The 13,992-nt window shown below is 40.3% G+C and overlaps 1 protein-coding gene across 1 annotated transcript in view; it reads right to left on the bottom strand.

Annotated features, from left to right (window-relative positions):
- The window catches only part of sptbn4a (spectrin, beta, non-erythrocytic 4a), a 39,652-nt gene extending 33,366 nt beyond the window's left edge, over positions 1 to 6,286 (bottom strand). The window contains exon 1 of the mRNA XM_088320955.1: positions 5,409 to 6,286. Coding sequence (XP_088177081.1) covers positions 5,409 to 5,531 — 123 coding nt within the window. The 5' untranslated portion in view covers positions 5,532 to 6,286. The remainder of the gene's footprint in view (positions 1 to 5,408) is intronic.
- Positions 6,287 to 13,992: the final 7,706 nt, after the last annotated feature.

The raw sequence follows: 13,992 nt of genomic DNA, 5'->3' as shown, positions 1-13,992 counted from the left end.
TAGGAATCCATCCATCCATTACCTGCACCGCTTATCCTCAGTAGGGTCGCGGGTGCTGGAGCCCATCCCAGTTGTCCTCGGGCAGAGGGCAGGAGACATCCCGAACTGGTTGCCAACCAGTCGCAGGGCACAGAGAGACATACAACCACTCGCTCATTCACACCTAGGCACAGTTTTGAACCAGCCAATTAACCTGACATGCATGTTTTTTTGGGAATGTGGGAGGAAACCGGAGTGCCTGGAGGAAACCCATGAAAGCATGGGGAGAACATGCAAACTCCACACAAGGAGGCCACGGTAGCTGAACTTAAACCTTGAACCCCTGTACCGCGGGGCTGCGCGCTAACCACCCATCAGCCATGCCGCCCATGATAGTACTCTTACCCCTTAAATTAGTTTATTGTCACAATCCACATTGCTTCCTGTTCCTGTCATTTTTAGCTTCTGACAGAAGGTAGGGTTGGTGGATCAATATGTCTGCTTTAAAATTTCTATCACCCTATCTTTTGCCCGGCAGGCTAAATTCAGCTGCCTGGCCAGTAGCCAGGATGGGAAAGGAGATAGTCAAGTAGCCATAAAACCGTCCCATGGCGATGTGTGAGAGAGAAGGGCTGAACTATTTACGCAGAGAAGCGACACTTAAAAAAAATTGGTGGCAGAGCGAGGGATTCATTCAAGGACAATGTTATTTATTCGATCCAAGTACTTTCCTAATATCGATAATATCGATATTTGGATCAATCCACCCACCGCAAGTTTTCTGATTTAACACACCTAGCCATTGGTAGCTGCTCCCCTTCCTAGTTTTATTTCAATGCATAGAGAGAGGCAAAACTTTTCGTGTTAAGTAAGCACAAGGTACCTCACACATACATGATCAGAAATGGTTGGATGAAACTACTGTATTTTCTGAACTATTAGGCACACCCAAAAAGTCCCAATTTGCCCAGAAATTTAAACGTGCGCCTTAAAATACAGTGCAACCTATGTACGGACAAAATAGGGAATGCATACGGGTATATTAACATGTGTGTGCAATTATTCAGCAATCATGATCTGTGGCCATTAATAACTGACCATAATTAGAAAATGTTGATGGCAAAGGAGTCTGAATGCGGTTAGTGATGGTAAGAGCGGGGGACCCTAAACACCCGGACTCTAGGGACATAGGAAAAGGCATTCGGTTTTATCATGATCAAACTATTTTTAGTCATGGTACCAGATATGTTTCAGAAATGAGCAGACAAAATGTGATTAAAAAGTTCAGGACTACTGATTTACTTCCCACAATGCCTTTCTCTTTATTCAGTTCAGAATATCGTGCCCTTTGCAAATACTTTGCAGTTCAGTGGCACAATACTGTATATCACTATATACAGCACTGTATTTTAATTAATTCAGACCGATCAATCAATGCACAAATACAGTATTCTAATGTTATTTCTGAAACCCCAGTCCTTGCTGTAGTTTTGACTCCATGCACCTTATGATCCGGTGTGCCTTATAGTGTGGATAATACGGTAATTAATGATTATAATGATACTAATTGAATTAATTAACTAAGCCTGATTTCTTATGTAAACTTGGCATATCAATGAATGCTCTCTGATGACATACATCAGACACATCCTTTAGAAAAACTCAACATAACATGGCTGCCTTTGCCACAATTGAGACCTCATTTTAGCTCAACTAAAATCTAATCCAGTGTACTTTCGGGAGCTACATTTCCAGATACATCAGAAATATGTACCAGGATATATATAGAGACGATAAACCAGTCTGACCGTGCCACAAATAAGAGCTTGTGTCCATATTTACAATCAACTATCAACCAAAATAAATCAATTTATTTTTAAGGAAGGCAGATAAGTGTATCAATCCACTTACAGTAATGGGAATTGTGTACTACATATATTTTATTATAGGAGTATTTACTGAGAATTGTTACTTTTATTTTTTGCAAAACAATACAAATATATAGTTTGGGTGGCCTACAAATCCTTTTTGGGAGTACCAATGTGATGAAGTCCAGCTAAATCTTAAAGATATTCCAAAAGAGTACAGAGCAGAAAAAAACGCTGGTTTTATACATAAGCTACATCACCAAGAGGAATAAGACTCGTCTGAAAGTATTATAGATATAATTAGATAACCTGATGTCATTCATATTTAATCATGTAGACAATCGTAAATTAATGTATAAGGATCAATGCAGTCAGTTGTATTAAGTCACTGACTTAAGTACAATACTCGTTTATCAATACTAAAACGCTCAGTTTTTAATTTAACTACATATAGATTACTGCAGATATGACTATTGAATCGTTTGCAATTCTCAAATCAGCAAGCAGAAAGAAAAAAAAATGCTTTTCATAGCAGGGAAGCGCTTACTTTGCATATTGCACGTCAGTAGCTCAACTTACCATTAAGAAAGATACACTACAATGTTGAAAGAAAAGATTGTTATCCATACCAATTTTCATCAACATTAAAAAAAAAAAAAACCCTGAGGCACACGGCCCAGACAACATTAAAAATTAAAGATAATAAAAATATGTATTCTCGGCTCCAGTTTCAAGGCAGTGTCCTCAATTTGAGATTTTACTACTCTCTGCCGCCATCTCCCGGCTTAAAGTCATGATTACAGCCTCAGTCAGTTCACTCCTCAACTACTAATAGACTCTTTTTTTTCATCTTTTTGGGGGGTTTGAGTTGGCATTTGGACTGTATTCAAAACAGGTCATTTCCTACTTTTACCATTTTCAGGCCACACTAATAAAAAAAAACCAAGGACGAGCATTAAACTACTGTCCGGCCCTCTTTCCCCCTCGCCAGTTTCCTCCTTTCTAGTTTGTTGCGAGTCCCAGAACAGCGGCGTTGCTAAAAGTAAGATAAAAGCAGATAGGTCCTGTGTAAAAAAATATAAAGGCTCTTTAAACTCCATTTGGTATTGCTAACCCAAAAAGACAATATCCTACTTTCAACGTTTTAACGACACCTCAAACGGAGTACCCCACTTTTAGCTTTTGAATGTTTAAATGGTCAAAAAAGGCTACAATGTACCCCACTAACAATATAAAGTAATTCTGAAAAATATTTTTAAAGGCTCAGGAGGTAGTGCTGGTAAATAATTTTGGTAAACTAGGCTTTTTTTAATTTATTATATTTTGATTTATATCTAATTAGTTATTTTCTATGAAATTAAGACAATTAAACATAAAATGAGTACAATTATTTGCTAAGGAATTAAAAAAAAACGAATTACATTTTTTAACTGAAAAATGTACATTTTATTTTGTAGCCTCAAGTGTAACCTTTAAACTAAATCACTTGTGACAAAAATAATTCACCCATATAACTGTATTTCTTCATTTTCCTCATGTTGAGGTTTTTGAGATTTCCCTTGCCCTCATGTAGGTTTTAGATCAGGGGATGGTGTAAAAATAGTCTGTGGTTTGCAATAATCTGTGGTCTGTGCAGCCCTTTGACACTCTTTGTGATCAAGGGCTATAAAAATAAACATGACTTGACTTGACTTGACTATTTTCCGCACTAACTAATTCAAAGGCACACCCCCAAAATAGTCTTTTGTGATATATTTTTCATATTTAAGGCACACTGGACGAAAAGACTCACGGAATTAAAACTACAGTAAGAGCTGGGGGTGCATGAACAATAGCTTAAAATTTATATATTTTATTTCATAGAAAATAAGATTACATTGTGGCATCTGGTTTCACCACTAAAATGAATTTTAGCAACAATTAGTGAACTCGAAGACCACTCTATATGTTTATCAAAAGCAGAACATTTATCAAGAGTAGAGAGTACGTAATGTTTTTATAAAATATTACCATACAAAAAATCTTCCTTCAAATCATCACAAAACGCTTCATAGTGACGCATAATTATTGTCTAAATCAGGGGTGTCAAACTCATTTTAACTCGGGGGCCACACGATGGAACAAACATTCTGTCGGGGGCCGGACTAGTAGATTAAAGAGAAAGAAAAAGAGAGATAAAGAAATAAGAGAAAGAGAGAAGGAAGAGGAGAGAGGGCGGGACAAAGAAAGAGAGAGGGGAGAGAGAGTGAGAAACAAAAGAGATAAAAAGAGAAGTCGTGAGAGAGGGGGAAAGAAAGAGAGCGGAAGAAAGAAATCCAAAGAGAAATAGAAAGACTTAAGGAGAGAAAAGAGAAAAGAAATTGCAAAGGGTAGGAAGAGAGAAAGAGACAAAGAGCAACAAAGGAAGAAAAAAGAGAGAGACAGAGAGTGGGAGAGAGAGAGAGAGAGAGAGAGAGAGAGAGAGAGAGAGAGAGAGAGAGAGAGAGAGAGAGAGAGAGAGAGAGAGAGAGAGAGAGAGAGAGAGAGAGAGAGAGAGAGAGAGAGAGAGAAATAAATACAAGTACAGTGTCTTTGTTCGAGGCACCTGGCATTGGCAACATCAAGTTGACATATTTCAACCTGCAGCTTGTTTTTCTCTTGCACTTCTCTGAGTGTTGTCTCGCGGGTCGGATTCAATCCCTTAGCGGGCCTGATCTGGCCCGCGAGCCGCCTGTTTGACACCTGTGGTCTAAATCAACCACAAATTGGGTTTTTAATTGAGCGTTCGAAAGTTGGCGTACAAGCTCTGCGCTTCTCTTTTGCTTCCTTTTAGCAACAAAAACTTGAAGACTATTCTATATGTTTCTCAGAGGCAGAACAGTTACTGTATGCAGTATAATTTGACAACAAATCAAACAAAAGTATATACTTTTGTACAAAATGTTACATGAACAAAAAAGTAATCACAATACTTTTAATACTTCAATATTGTCCAAAGCAACAAAAAGAGAAGATTTGCAATGAGCGTCCTAAAGTTGGCGACCATACAAGTTCTGCGATTCCTCGACAAATGATTAACATCCTAACCTTAATATGGTACTCGAAGACTACTCTTATTGTTTCTCAAAGGCAGAAAAGTTAACGTATGCAGTATAATTTAATTGTAACTATGCATTTCCAATTATATCTACTGTATTATCCGGTATCAAAAGCCCCCCTCGCTCAAATTTCTGGCCAATTTGGGTGTTTTAGCTGCACCTTTAAGTCCAGAAGATACGGTATCTCATTTTCCTACGTGGTTTCTGGGTACACTGGTTGAGAGACACTGATCTATTCCAATCAATGGTCACTGCAAACGTTTTTTTGTGGACTCAACCACACGCGATTGTGCTGGGTGTATATCCGAAGCAATCGTTTTACCTGGGAACATGAAAAGCACAGGTAACATTCATAACCTTGACAACGTTATTCAGCATTTGCCAAATAATCAAAGAATGATCAATGAATGTTGACTGTTCTAGAGCAATTTGAGCAACACAGCTATCCCGCTCTATCCTCGTGACCTCTCCATCATGAACTTACCTGTTCTATCTTGGCCAGCCATTCCTTATTGCGGGCCAGTTCGGCCATGAAGGCCTGATGCTTCAGCCATTTCCTGTGTAGCTTCTGGGCCTCATCTCGCGCCGTGTCTCGGGCCATCAGCATCTTCTCGTCCGGGTCGCTCAGCTAGGGGGGACGAAAATAGCCACCATCGGGAGGCGAGGACTTAAGCCGGGCCTTTCCCACAGGACGTCCTGCTCGCTTCTTCTACGCGCCGGCTACCTGGCTCTGCAGGGGCCCGGATACCAGTGCTCTCACTGACACCCCTCCAAATCCACACCAGACACTCTTAGAAAAGAATCACGATAAGCAGTAGTAGCAAAGCCCTTCTTTCAGATGGCCCCGGGGCCTCATGCCATAGCTGGTACTTTGTCGGTCTTGCGGTCCTGATGTTGCAGTGTCTGCTAGCCAGGAAAAGCAAAAAAAAAAAAAAAAAACAGCAAAAACAAGGAAATGAGCCAATAGGAAACCCGGTTAGGGGTGACATCCGCGTCTAAGATCTTTTCCAGTCTCACTTGTCAATTAAAATCCACCCATGGGTGAAGAGGTAGTAGTAGCATTGCCACAGAGTAGCAAACGTGATCATCCGGCTCTCGATAGTCCCCCGGTCAATCTCTAGTCCTGTCTAGCGAAGCGAGGATGAAGAGGAGGAAGATTTGGAGTGGGAGGAGCAGGGACAAGCAGGGTGCAGAGGCAGTGCAGAGGAGGCCGGATAACATAAGCTACCCGCTGCGGAAAGGCACCATCATGATACACGCCGACTCGAGAAGGAGGCACACGACATCCTCGCCTCACTTTGCCTCGTTTGTGATCTGGAGCATCCCCGGCCACGCTTGACGCATGCTGCTGCAGTCCTTGCTTCTCAGTGACGCTTCGTGTGTGCGCATGCGTGTATGTGTGCGTATGTGCAATCACAATCAGCACTGCAGTGCCAGCACACAGAGCGAGAGAGAGGGAGAAGGGGGGGAGGCATAGATGCAGGCTGGCTGAGATGTTAAAGGTACAGTAATCCCTCACTGCCTCGCGGTTTACTTACCGTGCCGTCAAGAAGTAATTGCCCCCTTTGTGATTTCAGTTTTTTTTTGCACATTTATCACCAGGGTTGGGTAGGGTTACTTTAACTGGATTACTTTCAATTACTTTTGGATTATTCCAATACCAAATATGCTAATAAAAGACAAACTAAACTAAATATGAATAAAATGACTCAATTTTGTGCAGGCTTGGGGAGTAACGGAATACATGGAACGGCAAAAATGATGTTGGCAAGCTGTTTGGATTTATTTTCATTTTGTTTCTGTCGCATTTTGTGTTAGTTTTGCCGGAGATCAAAGAGATCAAAGCCAGGAGAGAAAGCTTACCACGTGTTGTGAGTCATCATTTTATTCATATATAGTTTCTTTTGTCTTTTATTAGCATATTTGGTATTGGAGTAATCCAAAAGTAATTGAAAGTAATCCAGTTAAAGTAACCCTACCCAACCCTGTATATCACTCACCAAGGTTTTATATAATCAAACCAATTTCCATATTACACAGTGACAACCCAAGGAAATAAAAAAGGCTGTTTTGAAATGTTGATTCCATTTATTTATTTATCAAAAATCAAAATATATCTGGCCCTATGTGAAAAAGTAATTGGGCCCTGAACGTAATAGCAAATAGGGCTACCTTTGGCAGCAACAAGAGAAATCAAACGTTTACGACAATTGGTAACAAGTCTTCACAACGCTGTGAAATAATTTTGGCCCACTCTTCTTTGCAAAATTGTTTCAATTCTGCCCTATTGTAAGGTTTTCTGGCATGAACTGGGCGTTTAAGGTCCAACCACAGTGTAACGACCCTCAATCATGCGCGACACAAGGTTTCACAGTCACTCGGTTTATTGCCTGCATTCAGTAAACAAAACAATACAAAAGTCAGGGCATCTGTTCACGACTGCAATAATCTACAAACATTGAAGATACAAAAAAAGGGTCATCATTCAACAGGCCGCACCTCGTGGCGTCTTTGCATCAAAACATGTTGCATCATCGTTTCAAGCTGTATTACTTTACTTCTTATTTAGTGTTTTTTTAATATACATCATTTAGCACAACTTATATATCTTTATATACAAAAATAATTTGTGAAAGCAGCTCTTATATCTAGCAAAATATGCATTTTTTATCCAACTGATATTGGGCACATCTTACCTTCAGCGCGATGCAAATTGGCTGAAGCTACGGCAAGCGCTGAAGCCCATGAAGTGCCAAACGAAAAAGACAGTCGCAGACGCCCATGACTTAACAATTGAATGAGGTACCGGAATATTAACAGTAATACAACAAAAACATTCAAAGCAATCAAATTTCAACTCTGTTACACCAGCATCTCAATTGAGGACTTCGACTTGGCCAATCCAGAACATCCTTTTGGGGTATTTTGAGCCATTCAGAGGTGGACTTGCTGGTGTGTTTCAGATCGTTGTCCAGCTGCATGATTTAAGAGCCCTTGAGTTTGAGGGCATGATCCGATGGTCATACGTTCTCCTTCAGGATCTTCTGGTAAACACCAGAATTTATTATTCCGTCAACCACAGCGAGTTGTCTTGGTCTTAAGGTGACAAAGCAGCACCAGACAATCACACTACCACCACCATGTTTTTGGGTCATAGTTGGGGGGCAATCACTTTTTCACATAAGGCCGTATCGAACTGGATTTTTTTGTGCCTTAATAAATGGAATCATCATTTCAAAACTGCATTTTGTATTACCTTAGGTTGTCTCTGTGTGATATTAAAATTGGTTTAATGATCTGAAACCTTTGTGAGTTATAAATATGCAAAAAACGCCAAATATCAGGAAGAGGACAAATAAATTGTAACAGCACTGTATTGCGTTTTTCTACTTTGTGGATTTTCATCATGTATTGTGTTCTGCATTCTGATTGGCCACTTTTCTGCTTGCATCTGCCTGGGCGTCAATGAACTTGCGGTCAGAGTTGTAATCAAAAGTAAAACAGCTTGACAAACCTACATTGCCTACTGGACTGTCTCAGAAAATTAGAATATTGTGATAAAGTTCTTTATTTTCTGTAATGCAATTAAAAAAACAAAAATGTCATACATTCTGGATTCATTACACATCAACTGAACTATTTCAAGCCTTTTATTATTTTAATATTGCTGAATTTGGCTTACAGCTTAAGAAAACTCAAAAATCCTATCTCAAAATATTAGAATATCATGAAAAGGTATACAAGTAGGCTATTCAACTAATCACCTGAATCATCTAATTAACTCGAAACACCTTGCGAGGGTTTCCTGAGCCTTAAAAACACTCAACTTGGTTCAGTAAACTAAATCACAAGTATGGGGAAGACTGCTGATCTGACTGCTGTCCAGAGGACCATCATTGATACCCTCCATCAGGAGGGTAAGACACAAAAAGAAATTTCTCAAAGAGCAGGCTGTTCACAGAGTGCAGTTTCAAAGCATATCCACAAAAAGTCTGCTGGAAGGGAAAAATGTGGCCGGAAACGCTGCACAACCAAGAGAGATGACCGCAGCCTTAACAAAATTGTGAAGAAGAGCCGCTTCCAGAATTTGGGGGAGCTTCAAAGACAGTGGGCTGAAGCTGGAGTCCAGGTATCAAAAGCCACAGTTCACAGACATGTCCGGGAAATGGGCTACAATAGCCGTATTCCCATGGTCAAACCACTTCTGAACTCAAGACAACGGAAGAAGCGTCTGACTTGGGCTATGGAGAAGAAGCACTGGACAGTTGCAGAGTGGTCCAAAGTCCTCTTTTCAGACGAAAGCAAGTTTTGCATTTCATTGGAAGTCAAGGCGCCAGAGTCTGGAGAAAGGCTGGAGAGGAGCAAAATCCAAGTTGCTTGAAATCCAGTGTGAAGTTCCCACAGTCAGCAATGGTTTGGGGAGCCATGTCAGCTGCTGGTGTTGGTCCACTGTGTTTCATCAAGTCCAGAGTAAATGCAACTGTGTACCAAGAGATTTTAGAGCACTACATGCTTCCATCTGCTGAAAAGCTCTATGGAGATGAGGATTTCATTTTCCAGCATGATCTGGCACCTGCCCACAGTGCCAAAAGCACCAGTAACTGGTGCACTGACCATGGCATCACTGTCCTTGATTGGCCTGCTAATTCCCCTGACCTGAACCCCATCGAGAATTTGTGGGGTATAGTTAAGAAGAAGATGAAAGACACCAGACCTACAAATGCAAATGAGCTGAAGGCCGCTATCGAAGCATCCTGGGCATCAATAACACCTCAGCAATGCCACAGGCTGATTGCCTCCATGCCACGCCGGATTGATGCAGTAATCCGTGCAAAAGGATTCCCAACCAAGTACTGAGTGCATCAATGGACATTTTCAAATGTTTGATTTACTTTTGCTGTTATAAAATTATTTTTTTACTTGGTCTGAGGAAGTATTCTAATATTTTGAGATAGGATTTTTGAGTTTTTTTCAGCTGTAAGCCAAAATCAGCAATATTCAAATAATAAAAGGCTTGAAATAGTTCAGTTGATGTGTAATGAATCCAGAATGTATGACATTTTTGTTTTTTTTAATTGCATTACAGAAAATAAAGAACTTTATCACAATATTCTAATTTTCTGAGACAGTCCAGTATGTGTCAACCTTTTTCATTTTCAAATTTCGCTGAAAGCCATCATGTCAACAAACCACTCCGTACCAACAAAAGAACCGGCGGCCGGGGCCAAAAGATGGAGGAAGATGCTTTCTATCGCCAACAAAGTTGTAATTTTTGACATGCTAAAAGAAGGTAAAAGCATATTTACACGACATTTTTGTATTTTAATAATGCCCACATGATGGCGATAGTGGATAGTGTGTAAACAATAATGCAATATCACACCGAGATAATCTTTCAAACTATAATTTGACAAGCACGGTTCACGGATCACTTAACCGCTTGGGTTGTCGGGGCATCACTTCTTGTGGTGTCTCTTGGGCAAGTACAGCCTGGTAGTGCTCATCCCCTTTTTTAGGTAGCGTTTTGCTCCCACGCATGAAACAGTACTGGTCTTCATACAGTATGATACTTTTATTTGGGATAAACAGGGTTAAACAAATACTTGAGCCTGTAAATTGGGTTTGAATTTCGGTTTCAATGTATAATAGAGTATTTAATGAATAAATAAATACATAAATACATACATTTAAAAAAAACAAAAAAGAAAAATAAATAAATAAATAAATACATACATTTAAAAAAAACAAAAAAGAAAAAAAAGAAAATAAGTAAGTAAATAAAAGGTTTCTACTTCACAAGTCGATCTGCGTGCTAAGTTGTTAAAAACACAAACTCACCAAAAGAAGCAACCGCATTAAAGGTCGTTGGTTGTCGCACCCACCACATTTTAAGAGGAAAACCGATTTTGTACTTACACAAGCCGCACCTGTATAAAAGCCGCATGCGCCCACTTTAAAAAATGTAACACAAACACAAAATTGACCCTAACCCGAACCTTAAGTCCCGCGATTGAAACTAAATGTCCTTCATTAAAGTACACAGTCCAAAAATCACAGCCGGCAAAATGAACGGAAAATTATACCAGTACTTAAGGTTTGATGCAGACCTGCAGAGTCTGGGTCCCGTTGAAAGTAATCCAAGGAAAAAAGTGTATATTTCCAAAGGTAAGGGTGGGAAAAATATATATCCACTATTGTCCGCCGCGTCCACAAACAGGTCTCACCTTTACCCCACTTCCCGTCACCCCGTGTTTGTTCCGCCCCTTCTTTTTCATTCCCCTGTGCAAAACATATCAGAATAAGTGTCTAAAATAAATACAAATAAATACATTACAAAAATATACAGTTGCAAATACATATTATACATGGGTTACACATATTTACAAAGAAAGACGGTACACCGAGAGAGTTTTCAAAGCTTTAATAATAATAATATAACTTTCATCCCAAACGGTGCCTGTAACAGGGCAGTTAATGGTAGCAACACGCTCGCAACACGCTCGCAACACGCTCGCAACACGCTCGCAACACAGTAAACGGATCTGGTAAAAAAACATACCGTACTTGTTAAAATCACGGTAAAGCGTCCTCATCTTCCTCCTTAGAACTGAAGCCATCAAAGTCGTCTCCCTCAGTGTCGGAAAGAAAGATATAGACGTCGTCCCATGCTCCCGCTGCCTCACTCGCGCTGTCACTGTCGCTGGAACTCTCATCCACTCCTGATTCTGTGCTCTGTTTCCTTCTTTATTGGACTGCTCGATTGCTTTTAGCTTGAAAGCTGCGTCATGTGCCTTTCTTTTTGCATTTTGCATGATGAGAGTATGTTTACGCTAATTTAATTTATGCACAAGCCAAGAAGTTGAAGTCTTCCTCGCCGCATATATTCCACCGGTCTAAATCTTACCTTTTGTACTCGAGCGCCGCTGGCGCCCGTTAGAAAAATTACATAAATTGGCCGCATCACTGAAGCCGCAGGGTTGAAAGTTTGGGAAAAAAGTTGCGGCTTATAGTCCGGAATTTACGGTAGTCTCCATGTCGTGTTTTTAACATAGGGATCCCATTTCCCTTGCCAAAAGTTTTTCCATAGCAACAAGTTTGTTTACAATTATTGTCGCATGAAGCATTTGACCATGCCACGCTGATTGGCTATCAATGCAAAGGATGGTATGATTCACCTTTCACTGTATCTTTGGCAGGCGGAAAGCCTTGTTTCCAAAGTGACAGTTGCACTGCCCAAAAGGCGACTGTGCCTGCCCATGTGATCCACACTGATTTTAGATCAAACGTACCTCCTCCAGTGTTCATACGGTTGCTTGAAATCCTTGACAATGCTTGAATTTTATAGTAGGGTTCTGAAGACCTAAAAAAACGCTTGAATTTTGGGTAAAGTGCTTGTAAATGCTTGAAATCGTTGCCATTTTTCTCTAAAAGTCTGTTTTAAAATGACGCAGACACTGCTCGCTGTTAGATTGACTATGCCATTGCAGTTCTCCTTCCCTCGTGATTAACGGCAGCTCACATTAGTTTGTATGGGATTTTCCACAGAGGTCACCCCAAGAGGGCAGGTAAGTGCTACACCTAAACAGGGCATTATGAAATGTGTATTAGTGCAAAGATCACATATCAATTATGGACATTTATTATTGACCATGCACAAAATGAAGGTAGTGTTTCCCGGTAGTAAACTGTAATAGAAGGTATTTGCTGCAACTGAAAATGGAAGCTACATATTATTGGGTTTTTCACCCAAATCCTATATGAACAAATATATTCTTAAACTATATATTGTGATAAATGCACACAGAAGATTTTTAATCTCCTACGAAAATCTTAGATATGGCTCTGCAAAATACATAATTCAAATTGGATTTTTTTCTCTGAATGCTACTGGAGAAATTGGAAAACAGGCTTTGAAAGCCCTTAAAAGGTGCTTGAATTTAGCCAGAAAAAAGGTGTACAAACCAATTTCCTCCAAGCCCCGGTTCAAGTTAAGTCTAAAATGAAGCAGTGTCAGTAAAACAATAGGTATAAACTAGCTGTGATATAGTAAAGTAAATAAATAAAGTAGCTGAGAGACGGGCACTGAAAAAGCTGCGGTCAATCATGGACAATTCATCCCATCCACTACACAGCATTATATCCAGACAGAAGAGCAGTTTCAGCGACAGACTCCTGTCACTGTCTTGTACCACGGACAGACTGAAGAGACCTTTTCTTCCTCATGCCATGAGGCTCTTTAACTCCACCCGGTGGAGTAAAGGCCCACACTAAACCACACCCCCTACATTGCATATTACCGTACTTTTATTGCAGTGTGTATTTTATGTAGCACTATTTAAATACTCTATACAACACGCTACAGTGGGTATTAGCACGTCACATTGGGTATTTGTATATTGTATTCCTTTTGCTTTATTATTGTATTGTTCTCAGCGAAGGGATGCTGCTGGAAATGTGAATTTCCCTGCGGGGATGAATAAAGTATCTATCTATCTATCTATCTATCTATCTATCTATCTATCTATCTATCTATCTATCTAAAAATAATGGAACTTATTTTTCTTTCTGGGGGGCCTGTTACCTAATGACACACGGCTGCGGTCCGATAGTTGCTGACCACTAATGTAAGGGGGGGAAAATAGTGGGAAGAGGAAGAAGCCTGCTTTACCCACCCCCCCATCTCACTGGGGACGTTTTGCTGCACTAAAAATGACTGCACGAGGCAGATCGGGGATGCAGGAAGGGTCAGCTTTAAGCCCGAAACAGTGTAAAGACTGAAATAAGAAGGAAGAAGCTTGCATGCAGATGTGATGACCAGTGTAGCCGTTTGATTTGGATCAGTGGTCACTAAGACTTCAAGACAGGCTGCCATCAGAACATCCCTCGCCCCATCCCACTACCCCTAACCCCAAACGAGGGGTGGGCGATACTGGGAATTTTGGTATCGATCAGATCCAAGTAAATACAGCAAGGGTGTCAAACTCATTTTCACATAGGGCCACATCAGCGTAATGGCTGTCAGCAAAGGGCCTGGTGTAACCATACAGTGACCTGAAAGAGTATTTTCC

This window comes from Urocampus carinirostris, chromosome 17 (genome assembly GCF_059441175.1).
Source record: "Urocampus carinirostris isolate Australia breed hairy pipefish chromosome 17, RoL_Ucar_1.0, whole genome shotgun sequence".
NCBI lineage: Eukaryota > Metazoa > Chordata > Actinopteri > Syngnathiformes > Syngnathidae > Urocampus > Urocampus carinirostris.
The sequence above is the reverse complement of the archived record's forward strand: the minus strand, read 5'-3'. Positions and strand labels throughout refer to the sequence as shown.